Source organism: Spinacia oleracea, chromosome 4 (assembly GCF_020520425.1).
Source record: "Spinacia oleracea cultivar Varoflay chromosome 4, BTI_SOV_V1, whole genome shotgun sequence".
Taxonomy (NCBI): Eukaryota; Viridiplantae; Streptophyta; class Magnoliopsida; order Caryophyllales; family Amaranthaceae; genus Spinacia; species Spinacia oleracea.
In genome coordinates this window covers 169001025-169026720 of record NC_079490.1, presented here as the reverse complement: position 1 = coordinate 169026720, position 25696 = coordinate 169001025, and the positions used below count along the sequence as shown (strand labels likewise).

The 25696-nt window shown below is 36.0% G+C and overlaps 1 protein-coding gene and 1 long non-coding RNA gene across 5 annotated transcripts; both read right to left on the bottom strand.

Annotated features, from left to right (window-relative positions):
* Positions 1-5376: 5376 nt before the first annotated feature.
* Positions 5377-9451, bottom strand: LOC110784263 (probable mitochondrial-processing peptidase subunit beta, mitochondrial). 4 transcript variants are annotated; one of them, XR_008932263.1, is made up of 5 exons: positions 9256-9444; positions 8107-8201; positions 7859-7996; positions 7600-7750; positions 5377-5769 (listed from the first exon to the last, which is right to left on the bottom strand). XR_008932263.1 is itself a non-coding variant. In XM_056842689.1 (5 exons), exons 2-4 carry the CDS (start codon positions 8189-8191, stop codon positions 7661-7663), a joined length of 339 nt encoding a protein of 112 aa, XP_056698667.1. In that variant the 5' UTR covers positions 8192-8201; positions 9256-9451; the 3' UTR covers positions 5377-5760; positions 7600-7660. The 4 variants fall into 4 exon arrangements, 3 of the variants coding, with proteins under 3 accessions (XP_056698667.1, XP_056698666.1, XP_056698669.1); XM_056842689.1 differs by having other exon boundaries at positions 5377-5760; positions 8081-8201; positions 9256-9451; XM_056842688.1 differs by having other exon boundaries at positions 8081-8201; positions 9256-9448.
* A 7161-nt stretch (positions 9452-16612) lies between these two features.
* On the bottom strand, positions 16613-17878 carry LOC130472238 (uncharacterized). The gene is made up of 5 exons (XR_008932269.1): positions 17694-17878; positions 17369-17431; positions 17110-17253; positions 16976-17018; positions 16613-16691 (listed from the first exon to the last, which is right to left on the bottom strand). It is a non-coding gene; the product is annotated as an uncharacterized lncRNA (long non-coding RNA).
* Positions 17879-25696: the final 7818 nt, after the last annotated feature.

Sequence of the window (25696 nt, the reverse complement as noted above, 5' to 3'; positions counted from 1 at the left end):
CAAAACTGCCCAGACCCTATTTTCAACGCCTGGCTCTGGGCGCCGAAATCTTCGGCGCCCAGGCCTGGGCGCTGAAAATACCTGGGTACGTCTCTTTTCCTAATTCTTTGTGGATTAGAACTCTGCAATTCTATCTTTCCACGAACTCTTCCCTATAAATAGGCCCCTAGTTTCGACGTTAAAGAACACACAATAACACACAATTGTATTCTGAGTATTGACTCTAACCCTTAGCCTAAGCCTCTCGCTGCGAAACTGTTCACGCGTTCTGTCGCAATCGATTCATAAATCGAACAGAACGTATCCTGTCCCATAATTGAGATTCGTTAAATAAAAAGGAGAAATAGCAAAGTCAAAGTGGTTAGTTTTCTGAGAACCGTGACGCACCTCTCAAGGGTGCGTCGTAATGTGTCCCTTTTCGATGATTTAACTGCTTTCCTCGCCCTTTTTATGAACTGTTAAACTAACCAGATCTGATTGTTCTATCACGCCTAACAAATATGATATTTTTGGGAAATCGGATTATCATGCTAGGTCCCTTAATGCTACTTAAATCAGATAATCACGATCGAATTAATATTATATGTTGCATATTGCTAAAATCAACTCAGATTAGTTTAATAGTTAATGTCCCTTCAATTATTTATGCTGAGCTAGTAAGGATATCCTGCCTCTGGAGTTATCGACGAGCGAATTACTCCTCTCGGTAGTTACAGTCCCCCGAACCCTCAATCTCTACCTTGCGGGTGTATATTGAGAGATCCCCACACCAGGGATCACAAGGGAACCTACGGCCGTTGTGGTCAAACATAATTGCACTCCCTTTATGTCACGATAACCAGGTTTTGTCAGTTTTTCTCATTGTCGTTAAAAACTGAATGGCGACTCCTATATTATTAGTCAATTGGGTGTATACTCACAGGAAATCCAATTACACTTGATTGAATAAAAAGAATCGTCACACCCACGAGGGACAAGGTCACGCATTAGCCTCGCGCTTTTTCGACCGAACCCAAAATTCCCAAATTCGAAGCCTAACTATGACTTTTCGGAGGTTTAAGTTTTTCGAACGCAATAGTTTGTAAATTTAAGATGTTAAATTGAATATTTAAATCTTGGTTTTTTGATTGACCTACAGTATATGTTTAACAATTATGAATGCCTAGACTTGTTAATTATACAACCTAATTTGTAATTATGATTAATTTGTTGAAATTTCAATAATTTAGAATTGATTTGTTTTTCATAATTAATTAATAATTTAATTAGGTATCCATGATTAAAATCCACCATAAAAATTGTTAATTTATGTTAAATTTTAAATTTTTATGACCTAGATTTGAATCCATGTTAATCGGAAATTAATTGATTAATAAATTTTCGATTTTTCGCCCTAAAATTATGAAATTAATAGGATTTTTGTCGTTAATTTTAAACTAAAAATTTTAAATTTTTATGAAAACGCTCATAAATTTTGCACGCACAAAGCAAAGGAAGCTACGTGTTACCCTTAAGGGGTGTTGTATAGTGCGGGCATGCGACGACGAGCAAGGGAGCTCGTCGCCCATGCGGTACGAATTCAACGAGCAACAAGCAAGAGACGCGCGCGCGAAGCAAGGGAGCTGGGCGTGTGCGACTCAATGGTCGATGGGCGGAGGGCGTGGCGTGTGCCAGGCGAGCAGTCGCGTGTGGGCAGCAAGCGAGCTGCGCCACAGCGCGCGCTGCCTCGCCCAGCGAGCAAAGCAGTAGCATTGTGCTATGCGGGCTGCGCGCAGCGTGGCCTGGCATGGCTGCAATGCGTGTGGCTTGCTCGTGCGCGCCTAGCGATCAGTCGATGGGGCGCGGCTGCCTCATGACTCGATGGGGCTTGGGCGCAAGCCCAAGTGCCTCGTCGTGTTACGATTGACGCGTTTTGAATTTAATTTGAGATTTTCAGTTCGGAAATAATTTTAATTAATTTTAAAATTAATAATTTAAATTATTTTCTCGAATTTTAATTTTGAATATTATAATTTTTATAAATTTTTATTTATACTAATTATTTTACTAAAATTAAACCTTGAATTAATTTAAATTCATTTAATTCAACTGAAAAATAAATTAAATAAATGGATTCAATTATAATTTTATATGAGCTTTAAATTTTAATTAAACTTGTATGTTTCCGGTTAGACTAGAAATACATTTTTATGTTTAAAATTAGTAAAGCATATGAATTTATTGGTTTAAGTGGGAGCAATTTTAGTCATAAACTCTTGATTAGGTCTACAAATACTTTAAGGTTAAACAACTTGATTAGAATTAATAAGGACTGAATAATTGGTAGATTATTGGTGCATTTGATTAATTGCTGCAAATATTTATGTGATGCATACAATGTGTTTTTACTAACAAAGTCTATGTGGGCCATTCATGATAATGAATGGGTGAATGGTATATATTGTATATGTATTGTTTTGCAGGTTATGAAGTGACTAGTATGGCCCAAATAGGATAGAAAATATGGTCTGCGTACATTAATTTGAATGTAATTGGTCTAATGCACCAAATTTGTTTTTCAATTCAAATATGGTCTACGTACCATCAAATAGTTGTAATTAGTTTAATTATAGCTGATCCTATTTGAAGAAAATGGAGTTTCCCATGGTGAAATTCAAGACAAAGTTTCCAACCATTTTCAAGACGGACTTTGAAGTTGAAGCTTCAAGATGAAGTCGGGCCATACTAGATCACATTTATCTTATGCATGCTTTAAGTTATGTATTGCTTTTAAATATGTCTTAAATATGCATGAGATTGAAGCTTGATTATGTTGCATGATTAAGGATTGTAGTTCACTTAAAATCTAACCAACATAGTAAGAGCCTTAAGTTCCAAACTTAAAAATTGAGTTAAAAGGTGTCATGCCAAAATAACACTTACTTGGATAACCTTTACATCAATCTAGTAATAGATTACGCTTAGCGAGGTGTTACTTATTGATCCTAAAGGGGTAAGGTACACAAATAATTGTGAGTACATGTTAGTTTTGGTGAAACTCAACGATATAAGTAAGGAGTCATTTTATGTCGTGGCAAATTCGATAGGTTTACCTAATAAGCTCTTAGACGTACCTATCAACCAAGAGTAGTTTCTAGACTATTAGCAAAAGACTTTTGCTTACCTAAAATATTTTAGAATTGATTCAAAATACATAATGTGCTTAATTCTTCAATGATTTTAGGGTCTTGGAATCATTTTATTCACACCTGCCGGAACAATAAAATCGAATAAAATGCCAATAACTTGTTTGAATTGCATGATTGCTTTAATTTTCAAGTTATTATTCATGATAAATGTTTAGACTTTGCATGCTTCAATGTATGTTTTAATTATTGGTTATAATTAAATATCTTGTACTGCAATAAACCCTTTTAGAAAGGTAACAGTAAATTTCCTCGATTGGTAGTGAATCCAAGAACGATTCACAGAAATGAGAGAAAATGAGCAATTTAAAATGTACGTTTCTTTTAGCGACTTTTATGGTTGTTTTCGAGTATCAAAGTCGAACGGCGAACCGATTGGTGCTTGTGAATTCAAAATACACTATAGTTTTGAGATCATAAAGCATTGAGTTTAAACGCTCAGCTTTACCAATGGTTAACAGCCTAAAATCTTTTACCATTTAATTCTCGAATGAGTCTAGACCCTAGACATTCGAATAGATCGATGCTTAGAGAACTTTAGAAGCTTCTGGTAAGATCATCTAATTGAAACTTAATATTCAACATAAATGGTAAGAACTTTGTTGGAGTGACATTGGACATGTCTAAACAAAGTATAAAAGTCAACACTAGAGAATTCAATTCTTAAGGCTATAAGAAAGAGTACAAGAAATAGGAAAACAAAGGAACAGATGAAAGGAATTTACAATTCCGTTTCTACCTGTAAGTTTATGTTTAAAGAAAAGTGACCTAGCAATCAAACTTCCTTAGTATCATATACCGCTTGAGGTTCTTACTTCGGTAATGACTCAAACAATGGAAGCTAGGATACACTAATGGCCTACAAGTGGGAAATGAAGCATGGAAATGCTACATTAGTTGTAGGGTCATCTGGTTTGTTTTAAGTCCTTTCAAGGCTGGAACTTAATGGCTATTTTGTTCCATAATCAGCATACCTAAATTTATGCTTCAAACACAGAAAGACTCACATTCAAGAAAAACAAAAACAATGTTTGTTTGTTTATTTGAATGAAATGGTCATTTACGGGTTGAGTCAATATGCTTGATTAAAACAAACAACTCTTTAACAATAAAAACTTTACTGGGTTCAAATCAAACCCTTGATTTGAGTTCCACTAATCTTTGGCATTTTTGCTTAGACCATATCAACAAGTTAACATTCATAAGCTCTATTTTGATAGACTTTTGAAAGTTGATATATTTCTAGATCAATTCAAGACAAGCTAATCTTACTTGTTGAAAGTAACAAAAGATATGAACTATTGTTAGAACGCCTAGACGATAGAGTTCAAAGCTAAAGAAAGGTTTTATGACTTTATTATTTCACACAGATTTGAGTAAATATAGGTTTATTTACTCAATGTGATATAAGTTTGAATCTGTTTGGCTAGTTCAAAGATTCAGAAGTATAAATCCCACTTGGCAAGAAATCATAAAGATCTAGGTTAGATCATGTTGATGATTACTTAAGTCAAGAATGATCATCAATGATTGTGTGTAGTAAAATTCACAATCTAGCTCCATAAGATATGGCATATCTAAGTTGGAATGATCGAAGTCGATTAGTACTTGATTCGATCAATGATGGATCATAAAGACTTTTCCTATAATTTCTAAAACAAAATGCTCAACTACCACCAAACTAAACCAAAATTCGTCAAAGCTATTGAAAAGTAATTTCAGAATATCTTTTCATCCACTACTACAAATCCCGCGTTTTAGCGACGCCTTTTAGGCCTTTTTTCGACGCCAATAGGCGTCGAGAAATTTGTCCTCGACGCCAACAAGGAGGCGTCTAGAAAATGCGAGTCGAGAAATCTCGACGCTTTGTTTTGTCGTTAGCTATGACGCTTTTTGTCGTCCCCCTTTCTGTTTGGCGTCGAGATTCTGGACGATTTAATGCGTCTTGAAATTTTGTGGTGGCGTCGAGAATATCTACTAACCCGCCTCATCCATATTTACATATATAATATTCTCGACACTCAAAGGCGTCCAGAAATCTGTGTTGGTGGGAATTTTGAATATAGTTCAGCCTAATACCACATCAAAAAGCGTCCAAATCTTTCCAAATTTTTTTGTATAATTTTCTTCCCACCTATTTATATATATAATATACACTATATTCATCATAATTAAAATTAAAGAAATAAGATCAATGAAACCTGAATTTTGAATAATTGGTATCCGATCAATGTAACATTTAAATTAACTTATACAAATCTAGAAGTACATAGTTAAAATCCATCAAACACGATAATGTTACTAATTATCCATAGTACATGATAAAGTTACTAACCAAATTCCATAGTATATAAATGTTACTAACTAAATAGTCCAAAATATCATAAAAAATACAAATTGTATCTACTATAACCTAGAAAAACTAGGATCTAATAGTGATAGTAACTTATACGAAGCTCAAGTGTCCTTGCCTTCCTTCTCATGTTGCTCCTTACACTCCTCTTGTTGAGGGCTGTCGGGCCTTGCCTTGATCTTCTCAAGAAAACTTTGGAGAAGAAGAAAGCTTCAACGCTCCCTGGACGATCTTCAAAGAAAAAAAAACAAAATGAAGTAAATGCCAAAACGGTATCTCAGGTTAGAAAATGGCCAAATAGTTTAATTCCATGTCTATGACAACATTTTACAGAAAACAACTAGCCCTTTTAAAATGATGGGGGAGGAGAGAGCGTGAGGGTCACTGAACCAACAAAACAACACATACAAAATTACCATTTCAATAACGAATCAAGTCAAAGAATTCAAACAATAAGCACAGGCTCAGAGCTCCTCACATCTCCAAGACTCTCAGAGCTGCTTACAGTACTTTTGTTATTGCCAGAGCTGCTTACAGTACAATTGTTATTGCCATATTCTCTACTAAGAGAATAACTGTATTGTTGGAAAAACTCCAATAGTACCCAGCATCTCTAGTATCATTCAAGGTTTTTCTTCCCCATTTTAGCTTTAATTGTTTTATTTAACTATTTTGAAAGAGGGGGTGGAGAAATGGAAAGATGATAAATATACATACCAATTATGGTCTGGAATCTGAATCTGCAACAAACAGGATTCTTATTTTCCATGTAATTCGCATGCTAAAGAATTCTGACAAAGTAGTCTACCCCCATCTGGCTACCCAAAGTGTTTTGGGTATTTCATTCACAGCCATATATACTACATCTAGGTGGCATATGCATCTCAATCATGCCATCAAGAAAATATATTCAGAAATATCAATGACCCTGAGCAAAAGGTCTTTATTACAATTGCTTGTCTTGTTTCACACTCCATTTAGATACCTCCACCAAGGCCAACCACAAAGCACTTCAAAGTCTAGACTATGCTTACACTCAATAAACCAAGAACCAATGCAAATAGAACTTTATAATACGGGATGACGACTAAAGATACGATTTGTCATCAAGAGATTCCACCCATTTTGTAGTAGTGATCTGGAAGAAAGAAGAACGAGGAGTTACTTACCTGTTCTGGCATTTTAACATTGTATCTACCACTACAAATAATTACCCTTTTGAGTTCCATTCCTAAGACTTGTTTTGTGCACAATCTAGAACTTCCTGTATGAACTTTATCTAGAGGTTGAGAAAATAAACCATCAGCATCTAAAACACTCTCATCTACCATGTATTTCATATTATCTAGAAATATGCCCTTATATTTCGCAAGTAAAATTATACAACATAATCAAGACACGGTATTGCAATTAACATGTGACCCTTTGTGCATGCGCAGAAACCCGTTATATTGCCTTCAAATTTAATTTGTTCACAGTATGCCAATTAAGATAACCAATCAATCAAATCTTGCAATGGAGATTGTCAAACCATGTTCAAAGTAAAAGTTTAAATCATCTAGACAAATGAGACTAAGTCGAGTTTCGCTTTTTACTGAACACGGAGCTACAAAGTAACAATGTACAGTGAACCATACATCTAAATGAAAAAGCCAACCTACATATGAACTAAAGCAAAGCATAACAGTAATATCAATATATAGATAATATATGTGACTTTAAACAATAAATATCTTAGTACTTGACCATATATAGATAGAAAAAACAGACTTACCCAAGCTATTATAGCTAATGGAATCATCATTCATATTAAAATACTCTATTGAACTAACCTTGAAATTATAACATGTTACTCTACCAAATATCCAACTTCCAGGTCAAAGATATGGCAGTTCAATCAGAAGGAAACTTAAATAGAGAAAAATTCAGGATAACGAAAGAGGATTAGTAATTTGTCCTCACAAGGACCAACAATTACATTAGAGTATGAGATTAAGAAACCCACTAGTGGTACAACTTAATCATGATAACAAAGAGGTCAATGGACTATATAACACTCACCCCATATGGTTTCCGCCACTAGCCTTTTTGGTCCAGGAGCTCAACATTGGCTTCATAATCATCAAGGCGAAATCATCGAATCTGTGTATGATGTTCCAATGAAGGCAACAGTAAAGTGAGCCAACTCAATATCATCATCAATTATTCTAACCTGATTTCATACAAAAACACAGATATGCACACATAAAAACTATGTTAAGGAGAAAGTTAAATACTACTTCAAACAACTATATAAAGTACTAAAGAAATATACACGCACCTCCGAACCAGTGAATGAGGTTGGTTCCTGGACAACTAATTGAGCAACGATGGTTGGATCTGTTGAAAACTTTGTAAAAAAAAATTCTACAAGCGCTACAGCATCCTCGTCTTTAACAACTCCAGAGGCGACAATGACCTAAAATTTCCAGCACCCTCTAAAGTATCAGCAACAACGAATCAAAATTTTATCTCTATAAACATAATTTTGTAAGAGCATAACATCATGGAGATGAGTTTTAGTGATACTCTTGACATTCTCAGCAGGTCCAACAATGGTTCTCCCCTGAGGAGTGTACTGGAAAGCTCTTGCATGCAAATGATCAAAGATCATTTCTTTCAACCTATACCAGAAACAAAACCACATATCAAATAAACTTTAACAATTAAATATACCCACAGTGTGTAGTTACAACCCCAACAAAATATAAATACCCAAATTCAACTAATGAGCATTTATGACCTGATAGAACAATCAGAAGTAAGTTGTGTTTACTTTTCAAGAAGGCGATTACATGTTTGCATTATCGTTTCTAAATTAGATTGAGTTAAATCCTTGCTCAGTCTAAAGGACTCGTACATGAATAAATAGACTCCGATAAGTTGATTTAATATTTTACCCAAACTACAACTACAAAGTGATCTAATTTTCAATCACAAAAGAAAAAAAACTACGACTATATGTCCTTCAGTTAATTCACCTAGACAAGCTATTTTAAGTCTTACAGAAAACTTAGCAACCTGAATATAAAACTTCTTGTTCCCATATTCAAGGTACTAAATATTAGAAACATCCACAGAGGAATCCTGAAGTATAAATTTGTAACTTTTCTGATTTGATCAAAATAAAAAGCTTAACCACATATATGCAATATTAGACTCCCAAGAATTAACATCACAAACTCACAATACAATTCAAATTCTAACATATTAACATCATTCACATCACCAAAAATCCAATCAAATACTGGTTCATTTAACTAAGAACAAACAGCTTAAAATTCGAATCTACGCAATAAGTTTTATTATTTTTTCTCAAATTTCATATGCTTAAACTGAAATTAAAAAAAAATGAAAACCCAAATTGGAGATATTGGAGTCGGATGAACACTTGAGAGAAATTAATATCTGTAACATCTAACAACCAAAAACACATGAAAATTTTAGAAAACCTAAAATGTAACCCCAAATCAAAACGAAACTTTAATCGGAATATGAAGTTGGGAGAACTAAAAATGAGAAGAAACTAGAGAAAGAAACAACAGACGAATCTGAAATAATGACTTTGCCGACGGACATCAATTCATATACTAGAACAAGATCTGGAACAAAAACATCAACTTGAGGCAAAAACCTAAAATATCCAACAAACTCAGAACATGGAAGATAAATTCATACCTCAAATTCTTTAATTTCGTTTACAATTTGTTGTATTTCTTGAAATTGAAGGAAATATTCGACCGTGGGAGTAGATCTGGAACTTTCAATCTGAGAAGTGAGAGAAGAGTAGAAGATGATTATGAGAGAAGGTGGGGGTTAGGGTTGAGAGAAAGAGGAGAGTGGTGCGGGTTTATTTTTTCCAAATTAACATGAATATGCACGTCCACGTGCAAAGCAGGTGGTATTACTAAAATTCTCGACGCCAAATGTCGACTAGAATTAGTTAGACAACGGACGATGTCGAGAAAACACGAATAATGTTAACGCTGTAGTGCAGGTGTCGACCCCTTCGCGTCGAGAAAACACCCATTTTGTAGTAGTGATCATATATCTAAAGAGTTCCTAAACTCAGTGGGAGCTTAGTGTTTGTTATTCAATAAACTAAGGCCCAAGTATAGATATACGTTTCATTGTGATTTATTCAAATGAGACATAAGGGTATTGTTCCTACCACGAATTTTTGAGAACATAATGTTTGTTTGCTCGAAATAATGTCCTTTTGGAGATTCGTTTCCAAAATGACAAGTGGGAGAAAATAGACCTCGAAAGTCTTCGAGGCGAACAACAAACATAAACGGACATTCCGGAGGCTTTTCGAAGTTCTTCAGAAAATCCGAACACTTATTCTTTAAGGACTTTAGAAGTGGCTTTAAAGAATAGACATCTCTTAGAAGACTTTACAAGTGCTTCAAGGGGAACAGAATATTCAAAGGACTTTCAAGTGGCTATTGATATTCTATTGTTTGATGTTCTATACCCAAGTAGGCATAGAGTTCAAGTCACTGAAACTATGAGATTCTTCTATTAGATAGTGAAGAAACATGGAGTTCAGGTCACTGAAGCTATGCAATTCTTCTATTAGATAGTGAAGAAACCTACAACTTGCAGTCAAACTATTATGTAGATTAATGAGATTGTGACCTGTAAGAAAGCTATGACGAAATCCATATTCCATAAAATGGTTAGAGGCCATACATAGACTCAAATGTTTTAAATGGTTAGAGGCCGTAAAACATACTCAATGTTTTGATGACAAAATTGAAATTTTGTTGATTTGCAAGAATAGTTTCACACCTATTGGTTGCAAGTTTGTTTTAAGGATAAAAACCATCAAACATGAAATTGTGTTCACACACAAAGCTAGATTAGTTGCTAAAGGTTACAAGAAAATTCACGGTGTGGATTGTGTTGAAACCTCATGCAAAATCATAATGCTCAAGTCTATAAATCAAGCAATAATTGCATATTGGTACATATGGCAATTGGATGACAAAACGTATTCCTCAATCAAATGTTGGAAGAAAACTATGTACATGGCTTGTCATAGGATTTGTGGATCTAAATAATGCTTGAAATGAATGCTAGCTTATGAAATCTAAGTACATATTTAAGCAAGCAATTGGGAATTGGAATTGTATTTTAGTGAAGCTAATAAGTATTTTAGTTTCATAAAATGTACATGATTCTTATAAATATATAAGAAGTTTAGTGGGAGTACATAAAAACTTAATTGGTCCTATGTGTATCACACACATATCTTGAAGGAAATAGTGCCCTTGGTCCAAGTATGCATTCAATGTTAAGTCTAATAAATGTGGTTCAGTATTAATTAACAAGTTAATAATTCAGTGAGATCAAGTGAGCTGAATGCCTAGCTAGAGGCCGCTTCAGTTCAAGTGGAATTAATGATATTAATCCACAGCTTACTCTTGACTGAACCCGTAGGGTCACACAAATAGTACGTAAACGGATCAAGTATTTAATGGCATTAAATACTCCATCTATGGATATTCGGAATCGACGGATCTTGGTTTCAGTGGGAGCTGAGATCGTCACAAGCAAGAAATGAATACTCCGGAAACGATGATATTGCCGGAAACGGAAATATGGATCGTATCGGAAATATAAATATTATCCAAGTCGTAGATGTTGCCGGAAACGGAAACATGGTACGTATCGGAAAATATTGATGGAAATGGAAATATTTCCGGTGATAAGTGGTAGTTTTGTCAACTATTAAGTGTCTTTTTCCTCACATTTTTATCTTTTTTCCATCCTCATTGTGCATTTCCTAGCGTATTTTGCTTAGTTTTAGATAATTGTTATAGTTGTAGGTCTTTTATAAATTTTAGTTAATTTTGTCACTTTTCTAGGATTTGGTACTGCTCCCTTGTGTTTAATGTTGTAGTTTTGGATCTTGCACGTCTACATGCCACGCACAAAAAATGGAAGGGCGCAAAGGAGCGAAATAAAATCATTTGGAAGAGTTTTGCAAGACTTGTGCACAACAGCCACACTAAAACGAGCATAACTTTTTGTATACTTAATATTTTCTTGTGATTTCAGTTGTAGATGAAAGCTTATTCCAAGAGCTTTCCAACGAGTGGTCACATGCCTTATTTGGACGAGTAACGAAGAAGTTATGGCCATTTGAAGCAGGCTATGTTCGATTCTCCGCGAGAAGGCTCATCCCGCCCGCGACGAGGACCCGTCCTGCCCGGGACAAGGCATCCCGCCCGAGACGAATTTCACCCCGGGCGGAATTTTGCTACTGGAACTTTTTGCTATTTTTGCCCAGCTCTCTCGCCCCGCCCGGGACAATCCCGTCCCCCCCGGGACGACGTGTTCCGCGTACACTTTCTTTTGACGGATATTATTATGTTGCTTGGTATAAATAGTCATTGTACGGCATTTTCAAAAAAAAAAGACATGTATTAGCAGATTTTAGCTTAGGTTAGGGTTTTTAGAGAGAGAAACTCTCGTTTTATAGAGAGAGAAAGTGAGAGAAACTTGTTGAATGCTTGGATTTTGAAGCATCTAAGAAGGAAACTTGAAGATTTGGAGATTCCTTGCAATTTCAATGAGAATTTCTTACTCTATCTCTTGTTTTATTGTTTATTTTACTTATTTTTGTGTTGTTTTACTTTTAATTACTTGTTTGTTTTAGATTAGTGTTGGATTTCATGTTATTAGTTGTAATATCTTTATTCTTGCTATTTAGAATGATTTGTGAGTAGTTGTTTACTTGGGAATTGGTTGAAGCCATTGATGAGATTATGAACCTATAAATTGAACATAGGATTTTCACTTGGGATGAATTTGGTTGATTGATTTGGTATTTCATGAACGCTTGTGTGGTTGGCCATCATAAAAGCATTAATTATTTAGGTACCCTTAGTGAAAGATCGAAAGATGAAGTTAAGGGGTTGCCTCAAATCGATCATTAGACTTGGAGGACCATGAAAATAGGGACTACATAGTCTAGGGGACTTTCTTTGATTGTTTATGTTCATCATGTATATGGATATGCTTAGTTGAATGCCTTAGCCATGAAAATAGGTCTTTGGTTAGATATTAGGCCAATCTAACTAGCTTGAAGGAGTAGTTAGAATACCCTTGGATGAACGGTTCCCCTCAATTGATCCCCTTTGTTTCTTTCTCATTTTGATTGCTTGGTTTGTGAATTATTTAATTGGTGCAATACCCTTTCCCAAGGTCTTTTTTTTATTGTTGTTCATTTTAACCCAAAAATCATCACCCCAAAAAGACTTGGCCTAGCTTATCATAGTCAATATTTTAACAGTGCTCCCCTTAGTCCCTGTGGATCGACCCTTGCTTGCCCTTTCTACCCATTAGAGAGATCAAGTTAGGTTTTTTATTTTTTGGTAGGCTTGACGACGGCCCTATCAGCCGGAATCGGAAACATTGCCGGAAACGGAAATATTGTCAGAATCGGAAATATTATCGGAATCAGAAAATAATTCCGGAAAACGAATTAAATATTTGTTCGAAACGGAAATTAATTCCGGAATCGGAAATATTAAATATTGTTCGTATCGGAAATAAATTCCGGAACCGGGAATTTAATCGGAAGCGCATCGTACGAATAAGCATCGGACGAGGCCTGCCGGACGAAGGCCCAGCACGAAGCCGGACCATCGCCTAGCAAGTCAGCGCGCCACAAACGCCCCAAGCCAAGGCAGCGCCCAGGCCCAGCGCGCGCCAAGGCCACAGCAGCGTGTGGGCCTCGTGGCATGGGCTGCGAGCTCGCAGGCCGCGCGCGCATAGGCGCCCCTCGTGGGCTGTCGTGCGTGTATGTGTTTGTGTACATACACGAATCCTAAAACTATTAGGATTTGATATATGATTAAATTCCTAATCCTAAAAGGATAAATTAATTAATTAGAGTTCTAATAGGATTCTAGTTTAATTAATTCGTATCCTAGTAGGATTCCAGTTCCCTTTCCATACCTCTATAAATAAGTGCCTAGGGTCATTATTTAGAGAAACAATTGAAGTATTCTAAAGGTAAGATTTTGAAGAAAAATCAGCCACTCTCTTGCCCCTAATCAGCCGAAATCTATACTACCTTAAGGGCGATTCTAGTTGGTCAAGCTTAAGGCGGATCCGGACGTGCTGTGGACTATCTACGGAGGGACGACACTTGGAGTCCTAAAGACTTGTTCTTGTTCGGTTCGGGCGCAGCTAGGGAGGGCACGCAACAAAGTGTATGCACCTAAACTATGCTAAATGATTATGTGTAAATAATATGCTTTCCTGGCTTTATGGTTTTTTCGCATGATTTATGTTTTGTCATATGAATCATAACCTATCATATCTCTCTATTGTGAAATAACATTCAAATGCTAATGACTTAGATTTGAAATTATTCATCAATGACGGACCAAGGCGAAACTTAGTACATACTGGGTATTAAGATCTATTTACAAAGATCTTATAATATTGTTTTGGATTAAGTAATGGCATTTACTAAATCAAACACGAAATACTCCATTGGAGACATTCGACCCATATGAATAAATCTAAGTAAATAATGTTTGAACTATGTATAAGCATTTACTAAGTTAAACATCAAAGGATCTAAGTAAGATTCTTAACCTATATTATATGTCAAAGAATTTAGCTGGATTTAGTATCTACTGAAACTATATGAGCTAAAGTTACATGAATAGAATTCAATTGAGAATTATTCTGCAAAAGGAATTTATCATGTATGATATAATATGAGGATCGCCAAAAACGTATCGTATGGCTTTAGGCATGACGAACATATACCAATCTCTATTGATCTAAGTGAAGATCAACTAGATTGAGATCAAGAAAAACTTATGGTACTTGAAAAGGTACATAGGAATAGTTCTTGATTCAAGGAAATAAAGATATGCTAAATATTGATGCTACACGCATAAACACTGGCAAAGGATCAAGCAAGATTCCTTTGGAGTTAACCATTGGCAAGCACGAGCTATAGAGCATCGTGTTTTGAAATGGCAACATGGATTGGAAACCATGAGTTGTTGCGTGGGAAATTAAAATATTAATTTCTATGTTCTAAGATACAGCTGGAAAGTATTCCACATATCTGTGAACTGCTTGGATAAGTAATTCCAAACAAAGCATCACTAGCAACCTATAAAGTTGAAGTAAAAGTACTTATTGCCTAAGAAGCAATAAAACAGGGTTGTTTATGTTAAAGAGTTCTTCACTGAACTTGGGTAGATCACATGTCTGCTGGCTTGATGGTTCTTCATTGAAAAATGCGTAGAACCACTCTTGAAGCAAGAAAAGACTAGATCATGGGAATTGTTGACCTTTTGTACTGGAGTACGTATCAATATGTGAGTATCTTATTTTAGAGTTATTATTCATGGGAATTTTTGCAGTTTGTAATTGTATTAGGTAGTGAAGGGGTGGAATTGGAAGAAGAGGGCGCATGATGTAACTTGCAGTGCTTTTGTACAACGAGCTTGAGGGAAGTCAAATAAAAATTGTATATGAACATGTTTTTTTAACTATTATTTTTTTAGGTGATTAAATGTAATATACTACTAATACAATATTTAGTTTTTAAATACCCGCACGCAGCGCGTGCATATAAGACTAGATGCGTGCAAATGGCTCAGGAGCACTAGTTTCTTTTGAAGATTTCACTTCATCTGGACTTCCAAACACGTTCCAAATCCGCAAGGTCTCATCCCCTACAGAAGCTACTGCCAGGCCATCAGGACTCTGTAACATATATAGATTACCAAAAAAAATTAGTATATTAAATGTTAATCCAATAACGCTGTACCATTGCATATAAAAATGTTAATCTAGGGTTTACCAATAACATTTTTATACGCGTATGAAATCCGATGCGTCCACAGTTTTATACGCTGCGCAGAGGTAAACCCTAGTCTTATATGCACGCAATGCGTGCGGATATTTAAAAACTAAATATTGTATCTCTATTATATTACATTAAATCACCTAAAAAAGTAATAAAAAATGTTCATATACAACAAAATTTGACTTTGCTAATAAAATGAACTTGCAGTCTAGCATTAAAATATACTCGGTAATTTGATACAATCTTATATCTTCAACAACAAAGATGCCTTCAAAATTTTGAAGCTTCAGCCAATTCTCCTAGTTTTCAACTTCGCAAGAAGAAAATACAAATACAAACCCCGGAACTCAGTTCACAAAGAGTAAATCAAACCTTTAATTTGCCACCGGCAAATCCCAACACAGAGAAACTGAGAAAGAAAAAAAAATCCCAATAAAATGAACTTGCTCAACATCTCATATTAATCTTTGTGGGCACAGGAGTTCGAGGGAAAAGCACGGCTTCATTCTTTCTCAAGACATAAGTTCTTGTTGATGCTGCAAATCCATAATAATTAAATTATCAACACCTAATAAGAAATCCTAATACAGGAAAAAAAAAAAAAAAAAACAGTAAATTTACTTTCCCGGTATTTGCAGATATTGCAAACTCTAGTTATATACAGCTTACGCAAGAGTTTCTAAAAATAGAAAGAAAAAGGTGCGAAGAAACATACAACAATGCGATTCTCCGGGGTAGGAGACATCAATGATGAAGAAGACGACATTTTTACCCTGAAAAAACAGCAAATTTTATAGTTTGGTGGTTTTATTCATTAATTTAATTTAAACAATGAAATACAAAGGGGATAATTGCATATGACCAAATAAATAAAACCCATAATCCGAAGAAAAAACAAAATTGATGCAAAATCAAGGATGAAGAGAAAGAGGGGGAGAGAGACCTACAACGTTCTCACGCTCTCCTAGCTCAATGTGGAAATTCCGGCTCGGCTGAACGAACAAATTCTCTCCCCTCTAAAATTCAGAAATGTAAACGAAAGAGTGACTGGCAATGAAGACTATGAATCGCATTTGATTATAAAAAAAAGGAATGCAGGTCGATTCTATCACATTAAGACAGCATTATTCACCTATGTCGTACCAGACATTCTATCTACAGATTGATAAACTGATTGGAGATCCCTTGTCTTAATATGCTTACGACTTGCATGAGAGTCATCCTCCAACTCTTCAACTCTCCGCTTTGCACCCACCACCATCTTCACACACAAAATTCCACAATAAGAAGTCAAAAACATAAATTAAACTCCAAAAAAACACTCTTTATTTCAAAAACAAAACTGAAATGCAAACCAAAGAATCAGATTGCATATCCAAATAAAAGGGGGAAATTAATCAATCAGAAACTTTTGAAAGGATCACGCAATTGGACCATTATCATATCCCCTTTTACTTGAATTAATCAATTAGAAAATTGAAATCAAATTGAAAATTAAATAAAGAATGGAAGGGTAAATTGCGATTGGAATTGTAAAATACTCACAATTATTGATTTGGAAACTTCTACTTTCTAGATCTGTGCAGAGCTGCCACGAAGACATAGACAATCAAACTGTTGACATTTACAACAGAAATAACCCCAAATTAATAACAAAAAACAAAATTTAAGAAATTTACCTTGGTTCTATAATTTCTGGCGGTTTCATTAGGGTCCATATTCAACGAAGCTGTTAGAGAAGCTATAGTATAGGTAGCTTGCATAAGCTCTCCATACTACGCCCAATTTGGAAGCCTCGTTGGAAATATTGGGGTATTGATTTGCTGGTACAGAGCTTTTAAGCATGCAAATGCAATATAAAGTTAATGTCATGTCATAATTTGAAGTCTAAAACATATAACCAAAGAGAACACCAACAACAAAATATGATTTTCAAACCTGGTTTTCTGAGATGGCCTTCAATAGAGCGCCCCTCTCCTTCTATAATCATGTCAAATTAGCCTGAAAAAATTCACAAATTTCAAGCCAGAATCCGAAATTCAATTAAATCAACAACTCAATTAAATCCGAAATTCTAAAACCAACAACTTCAATCATTCCAATTACATCCACTCCCCACAGCAGCAAGAAGCTAATTAAACTTAATTAATCTCAAATTCCAACCAAAAAATATTCAATTAATCACTCCATAGTCACCAAATCCGAAGAAGCAACAAAACTGATGCAAAATCGAGGAAGAGAAAGAAGGGGGAGAGATACATACAACTTACATATCCCATTGATTACACGGTCAACTATACACATTGCACATTGATTAAAAGGGTAATGATTTTGGGGGAAATATAAGATGTAAACAGAGAATTAAAGGAACAGAAAGCTCTTGGAAATCAAACAATCTTAAATCCCAGAAATGCCAAAGGCAACACCAACTTAAACATTATAATTTCCACCTTCAATACAGTATAAATCTAAGAAATGCCAACGAAAACACCAGCTTAAACATTCAGGCATTCAGCTATACATAGAAACAATGCAAAACTTTTATGTAAACCGCCCAAAACATATTATAGTCTAACAAAAAACAAAAATTTAATTACAGTACAAAATTAGAAAGAAGACAACTACAACTACGGAAACGAAAGGTTAGGGAGATAACAAACCTGTTATTTAGCAAATTTTGACAGCCACATGAGTAATTATCACTCAAAATCCCATGATGAACAATTCCATACCCACCTTCACCTATCAGATTCTCATCACCAAACCCATTTGTACCTTCTTCCAACTCTCTTAACGTGTAACAATGTCCCCAACCCAAATGCGATACTTCTGGACCCGAGAACCCGTTTTGCTCCCCGCTCCCATAAGACGATGATGTGAATGCTATGATGCCCAATCAGACCTCCTCAATTTGTGACCAACCACCGCCTTCTGGTTCGACGCAGTACCCGTTACCAAGGCCCAGTCGGACCCTCCTCAATTTGTGACCAAACCACCCCCTTCTGGTTCGATGCAGTACTGGATTACACACAAAACTTAAAAAATTTGGATTAAAACGCAAAATTTGAGATCCTTTACTGAAGGGAGGAAGAGAACTGAAGATTTGAGAGGAGATGATGTGAGACAGTGAGAGTGATGAAACGGCGGAGGAAGTAGTGAGGGGGAGACAGAGAACGACGAAGGGTTTAAGGGTAAGAGATAGAGGGTGTTTTAGTATTTTCCAAAGGGGACACGAAATGTGTTGTTACCAAAACGCCCTCAGCTGTTCCTTTATGTAATAGAGATAAGTAATTCCAAACAAAGCATCACTAGCAACCTATAAAGTTGAAGTAAAAGTACTTATTGCCTAAGAAGCAATAAAACAGGGTTGTTTATGTTAAAGAGTTCTTCACTGAACTTGGGTAGATCACATGTCTGCTGGCTTGATGGTTCTTCATTGAAAAATGCGTAGAACCACTCTTGAAGCAAGAAAAGACTAGATCACAAAATAAACATACTGAAAAGATCTTATCATCTATCTCGAAGAACATTCGATGAAAAGGATATCAAGATTGGCAAAGCATGATAACTAAACTTATGCAACAAGTGAGAAGCAACACTCACATTGTAGCACTGGAAATCAAGCATAGCTTTGAATTCCATGAACTGTTTTAAAGATGGGTTTGAGGCCCATGGTTGTAAAACATAAGGGTTGAACATTTATCATATATGAAATGAATTTTCATAATCCATTTAATCTTGGTTTAGTATTAAATGATGAGTCCCTTCAATTTGACGATATATTCAAGATAGACTGGCAGGACCAGTCCTGTGACTAAGAAATGTCTATCAAGTGAACTTGAATGTCAAAAGTTGAAAATGTTCCATGGTCGGAGTTTTCTATAAAGATGGACGCATAGAAAACGTTAGACAACTATAATGCAAGAGGACTAGTAGTTCTGTTTCTTGAACTATGTGGACATGGCAATGTCGTAATAATTTGCATAGATACTTACTTTGGGAAGACTAGTATCGGACAGACCTATGAAACTTTACTGTAAGAGATGAAAATCTATCATAAGTAAATTTCATTAATATTATTAGACACTAAATCCTCAATACCTGAGTGATTTGAGATTACTTGTTTGAGAACTGCTTACTTTGACGTTGACCAACCGTCGCACCGTAAAAGGAGGCTATAAAGGCAACGCTCAGGTAATCACCTATAAAACTAAGCCTAATCTCAAGATCGCAAGATTGGGATTGTCCTCCCATAAATCGGGATGAGATGCTTAAAAGTTGTACAAGGCCACTCGGAGAGCTAGAAACTGTAAAATGCATGGCCGTGCTCGGATGAATCATAGGCTATGATTATCTGTTTATTTGATCAGTTGAACTCTGAAACCGAGAAACACCTCTGGACGTAATAAGGATAACAACTCTTACCTTATGTTCAAGAGCAAGCATCGAGCGACAAAGGAATTAGGAAATGCACACTTGTCCCTAAGGACAAGTGGGAGACTGAAGGAAATAATGCTCTTGGTCCAAGTATTAATAAATGCGGTTCAGTATTAATTAACAAGTTAATAATTCAGTGAGATCAAGTGAGCTGAATGCCTAACTAGAGGCCGCTTCAGTTCAAGTGGAATTAATATTATTAATCCACAGCTTACTCTTGACTGAACCCGTAGGGTCACACAAATAGTATGTAAACGGATCAAGTATTTAATGGCATTAAATACTCCATCTATGGATATTCGGAATCGACGGATCTTGGTTTCAGTGGGAGCTGAGATCGTCAAAGGCAAGCAAGTGAATACTCCGGAAACGATGATATTGCCGGAAACGGAAATATGGCTCGTATCGGAAATATAAATATTATCCAAGTCGTTGATGTTGCCGGAAACGGAAACATGGTACGTATCGGAAAATATTATTGGAAATGGAAATATTGCCGAAATCGGAAATATTGCCGGAAACGGAAATATTGTCAGAATCGGAAATATTATCGAAATCGGAAAATAATTCCGGAAACGGAAATATTAAATATTTGTTCGAAACGGAAATTAATTCCGGAATCGGAAATATTAATATTGTTCGTATCGGAAATGAATTCCGGAATCGAGAATTTAATCGGAAGCGTATCGTACGAATTAGCATCGGACGAGGCCTGCCAGACGAAGGCCCAGCACGAAGCCGGGCCATCGCCCAGCAAGCCAAAGCGCAAACACACGCCAAAGCCAAGACCAGGCCCAGCGCGAAGGCCAGGCCCAGCCAAGGCCTTGGGCGCGCGCGCATGCGGAGCAAGGGGCTGCGACGAGTGGGTCGTGCGCTGTGCGTGGGCCGTAAGGCCTGCGTGCGGTGCATTGCCACTCGTGTGTGTTACTCGGAATCCTAAGGCTACCGGGATTCGTAATATGATTAAATCTAATCCTAATAGATAAAGTTCGTTTAATTAGAGTCCTAGTAGGATTATAATTAAATAGATTTGAATTCTAATAGGATTATAATTCCTTTCCATAAACTCTATAAATAGGTGCCTAGGGTCACATATTTACATCGAGGATTGAAGTATTCAAAGGTAAGATTTTGGACAAAATCAGCCAAACACTTGTAGCCTATTAGCCGAAAATTCTTAGAACCTTAAGGGCGATTCTAGTTGGTCAAGCTTAAGGAGGATCCGGACGTGCTGTGGACTATCTACGGAGGGACGACACTTGGAGTCCTAAAGACTTGTTCTTGTTCGGTTCGGGCGCAGCTAGGGAGGGCATGCTATAAAGTGTATGCATCTGAATTATGCTAAATGATTATGTGTAAATAATATGTTTCCTGGCATTAAGGTTTTCCGCATGATTTATGTTTTGTCATATGTATCATAACCTAACACGTGACGAGTGTGTGGCTCTTAAGCTTGATATGACAAAAGCATACGATAGAGTGGAGTGGGTATTTTTGGAGAGAGTAATGTACAGAATGGGTTTAGTGGAAGTTGGGTTCGAAGGGTGATGGATTGTTTGGCAAGCGTATCATTCTTGTTTAAGGTGAATGGGGCAATTTCAGGCGACGTATCCCCTTCCCGGGGCCTTCGTCAAGGTGATCCTATTTCTCCGTACCTATTTCTCTTGTGTGCGGATGCTTTTTCTACTATGTTATCTAATGCTGCAGATGCTAATCAAATTCATGGGGCAAAAATCTGCAATGGTGCTCCTCGTGTGTCACATCTATTTTTCGCCGACGATAGTATACTTTTTGCAAAAGCAAACTTACAAGAATGCTCAAAGATTGCTGATATCATCAGTATATATGAAAGAGCGTCTGGTCAGAAAGTCAATCTTGGTAAGACGAAAGTTGCTTTTAGTAAATGTGTTTCGATCGAAAGGAGAAAGGAGATTATTTATACTCTTGGGGTGAGAGAAGTAGAGAAACATGAGAAGTATTTAGGGCTGCCCACAATTATAGGGAAGTCCAAAAAGGCTATCTTTGCTTGTTTGAAGGAGAGGATATGGAAGAAGTTAAATGGGTGGAAGGAGCGGTTACTATCTAGATCAGGAAAGGAGGTTCTAATTAAGGCGGTAGCCCAAGCTATCCCCACATATATGATGAGCATTTTCAAAATTCCGGAGGGCTTAATTGACGAAATACATTTATTACTATGCCGGTTTTGGTGGGGTTCTAGTGCTGATAAGCGTAAGCTACATTGGCAAAGTTGGGAGAAATTGTGTATTCCGAAGGCGAAGGGTGGATTGGGGTTACGGGACCTTAAATGTTTTAATCAAGCTCTCTTAGCAAAGCAAATGTGGCGAATTATTAAAGGAGGTGAGTCCTTAGTTAAGAAAATTCTCAAGGCAAGATGCTTTAAAAATACGGGGGTGCTAGAGGCATGTCGAGGCTATGACCCGAGTTTTTATGGAGGAGTATGTGGGGTGCAGAGGGGATATATGCTTCGTGATGGCCTAGTGTGGCTTGTTGGTAATGGGACTGACATAAATGTGTGGACTGATGCTTGTCTAATACGAAATAATGGGGTTGTTTTCCCATCTCCTTCCGCATCGAGCAATATGGATCTTCGTGTGATGGACCTCATTGATTTCACTAGTGGCGAGTGGGACTGCAAAATTATAAGAGAGACTTTCTCTACGAAGGTTAGTGATTTAATTCTTGCATTACCATTATCAAATAGAATGCCAAAGGATGAATTATTCTGGAAATTGTCAAAGCATGGTGATTATTCGGTTAAGTCCGGATATTGGCTAGCAAAGACGGGGGGTGATTATAATATATCTATGGAGGATAATGAAGATGAGAACGAGTTATGGCGTGGGATATGGAGCATTGATGGACCACCAAAATTACGCCATTTTCTATGGAGTGCGTGTAAAGGAAATCTAGCAGTAAAAGAGAGGCTCGTCTATCGTCATGTCGCTGAGGAAAAATGTTGCCCAATATGTGGGGAACTGAGTGAATCAATAATACATACTTTGTTCGAATGCGTGGCTGGATGTAAAATATGGCAGCATAGTCCATTAGCAAGTAATCTTTTAGATGCCCCAACGTCTTCTTTTGTTGAAAGGTGGCAATGGCTTAGGAGGAAATGCAATGTAAGGGACCTATATACTATGGCGGCAATGATGTGGGCTGCATGGAGATGTCGTAATCTGATACTTTTCAAACAAGAGAGACCAGACTTTGTCATGCTTGCAGCAGGCTACATAAGATTAGTAGAGGACTACAACAATTACTCAAAGAAGGTCTTCAAAGGTGGGGGATCAAGGGCTGCTGCAACGTATACCTCTTGGTCTTGTCCACCTCACGGAGTCGTTAAAATAAATACAGATGCTCATGTAGTCCAAGGTAGCAAGGCTGGGTTGGGTGTGGTAGTGCGAGATGAGAATGGTACAATGTTGGTGGCTGCAACTAAGAAGATTGAACTCACAACTCCAGAGGTAACCGAGGCTTTGGCGGTACGGTATGGATTACATATTGCAAGAAGGTTTGGATACAAGCATATTTGGGTGGAATGTGATGCCGTGAACGTAGTCCAAGCGGTGCGAGGCACATCAAAAGGATACTCCCCCATTCACTTAATCTACCAAGACATCAAGAAGGATAGTTTATGGTTTGATAATTTTGATATCTCTCATGTTAGACGAGCTTGTAATACAGTAGCTCATTTGGTAGCAAGGTGGGATACTAGTAGTAACAATGAGCATATTTGTATTGGTATGTTCCCTCAAAGTCTCACGACGTTGGCGGAAATTGACTTGATTTAATAAAATACCCGCTCTACTTTTCCCTCAAAAAAAAAAAGAGTATATTTAACCGTGATTAAGTTCTTCGGCCACTTGATTGTGACTTCCTTTTCTACTTTTGATATTTTGTCTATTGTGATTAAATCTGATAGACCATCTATTTTTCTTTGATCCCTTTTTATTTTATTTTTCAATTAATGTTAATATAATTTGTAAGTAGTATTAAATTTGATTGATTATTAGACTTTCTTAATTGGTGATTTGCATTAAATAATCAGTTTTTAAATTAATTAAATTCAATGTCATAAAACAATCAACTTTTTTAATTAATTAAATTTAATATAAAGTCATAAATGGTATTTTGGACTATTCTATAGGGGACACCAAAAGTGCATTTACAAAAGTAACCTCAAGAGTTCCCTTATATAATAGAGATAGATATATATCTTATATGCACGCGATGCATGCGAAATTATTAAAAACATAAAATTGTATTTTTACTTAATATTGATGTATGAGCGTAAGCAAAGATCTTGTACATACTACGTACAAATATACTCTTATAGTCTCTTCTACATAATCATATATATCTTATCATTCTTATGGAAAATAAATGCCATAATATTTTCCTAATTTTATAGAAAGTCAAAGATCTCCAAATATTAGACCATTAAATTTTACATGTATGGGGATTAACCCATAATGCTGGCACCAAAAAACATTACTGATTTGATTTGTTATTGATTTTCAGTTTTTAAAATCAATAAATAATCAGATTTGTAAATCAATAAATAATTAGCTTTTTAATTGAATTTAATTATGAAATTTAGAAGGTAATTTAGTCTTATTCTAGGGGGACACCAAAAGTGGTGTTACCGAAATACCCCTCCCCTCTTCACTTATATAATAGAGTTTAAATTTTACACGTATGGTGATTAACCCGTAATGCTGGCACCAAAAAGCTTTACTGATTTGTTATTGAATTTCAGTTTTTAAAATCAATAATAATCAGAATTTTAAATCAATAAATAATTATCTTTTTAATTGAATAATTGTGAAATATTAGAGGGTAATTTAGTCTTATTCTAGGGGACACCAAAAGTGGTGTTACCGAAATACCCCTCCCTTCTTATATAATAGAGATAAAACATGTGTTTAGTTTTTATTTAACCAATAATAATTAATAAGTCTGACCAGTTAACACATTTGAAACCTTCCTTTATAAGAATTTGCTAAAAGTTATAGGATAAAACTATCCTATTTCACTAAGCCCTCTCTCCGAAACAGTTCTCACAGCTTTACGCCTTTCATGCGGGTCAGAACTTACCGACAACGAATTTTTCTACCTTAGGACCGTTATAGTTACGTTGTTTGTCGGGGCCTTCGATCTTCGGATGTCCTGTCATCAGGTAACAAACTTCCCCGATCTTTCGGCTAAAATTAAAATGGAACACTAAAAACAGAAAACGTAAAGAATAAAAAAGGACGGAAGGAATATATAATCCCCCCGTCCCAAAATTGCATTGAAAACTCCTCGTGTACTATATTCCCTTTCCTTGTATCCTAAATTAACCATCAATGTACTATATTCCAATTTCCCACACATTATATTTCACTTTTTCTTAAAATCCGCATTTTTAATCAAACATGACTATAATTTTGCGACATAGGGAATTAATCAAAAATTATATAGCTTAATGTGTCCATGGTCAACACCAATTAATTCAATTTGTTGAATAGGCAAGTCTTTTGACTCCTTTCTAATTATTGGGGAATGATTGATGTCCAAGATGCATTTAACATGTTTAGTTAGGAGAAAAAAGGACGCACTTAGCATGCCATCAATTTCGCCAAGGGTATTTTTTTGTTGAAACCACTTCAAAAATTAGCTAAGATAGGTGTCTTATTTTCATTTTGTTGCTTAGGGAATTGCAAGTAAATTTTAATGTTAGAGATTGACTTTTAGCCGTAAATATATATATACATTTTTTTAGCCGTTAATATCTTTAATCATACATTGTTATAAAAAATATTTTTC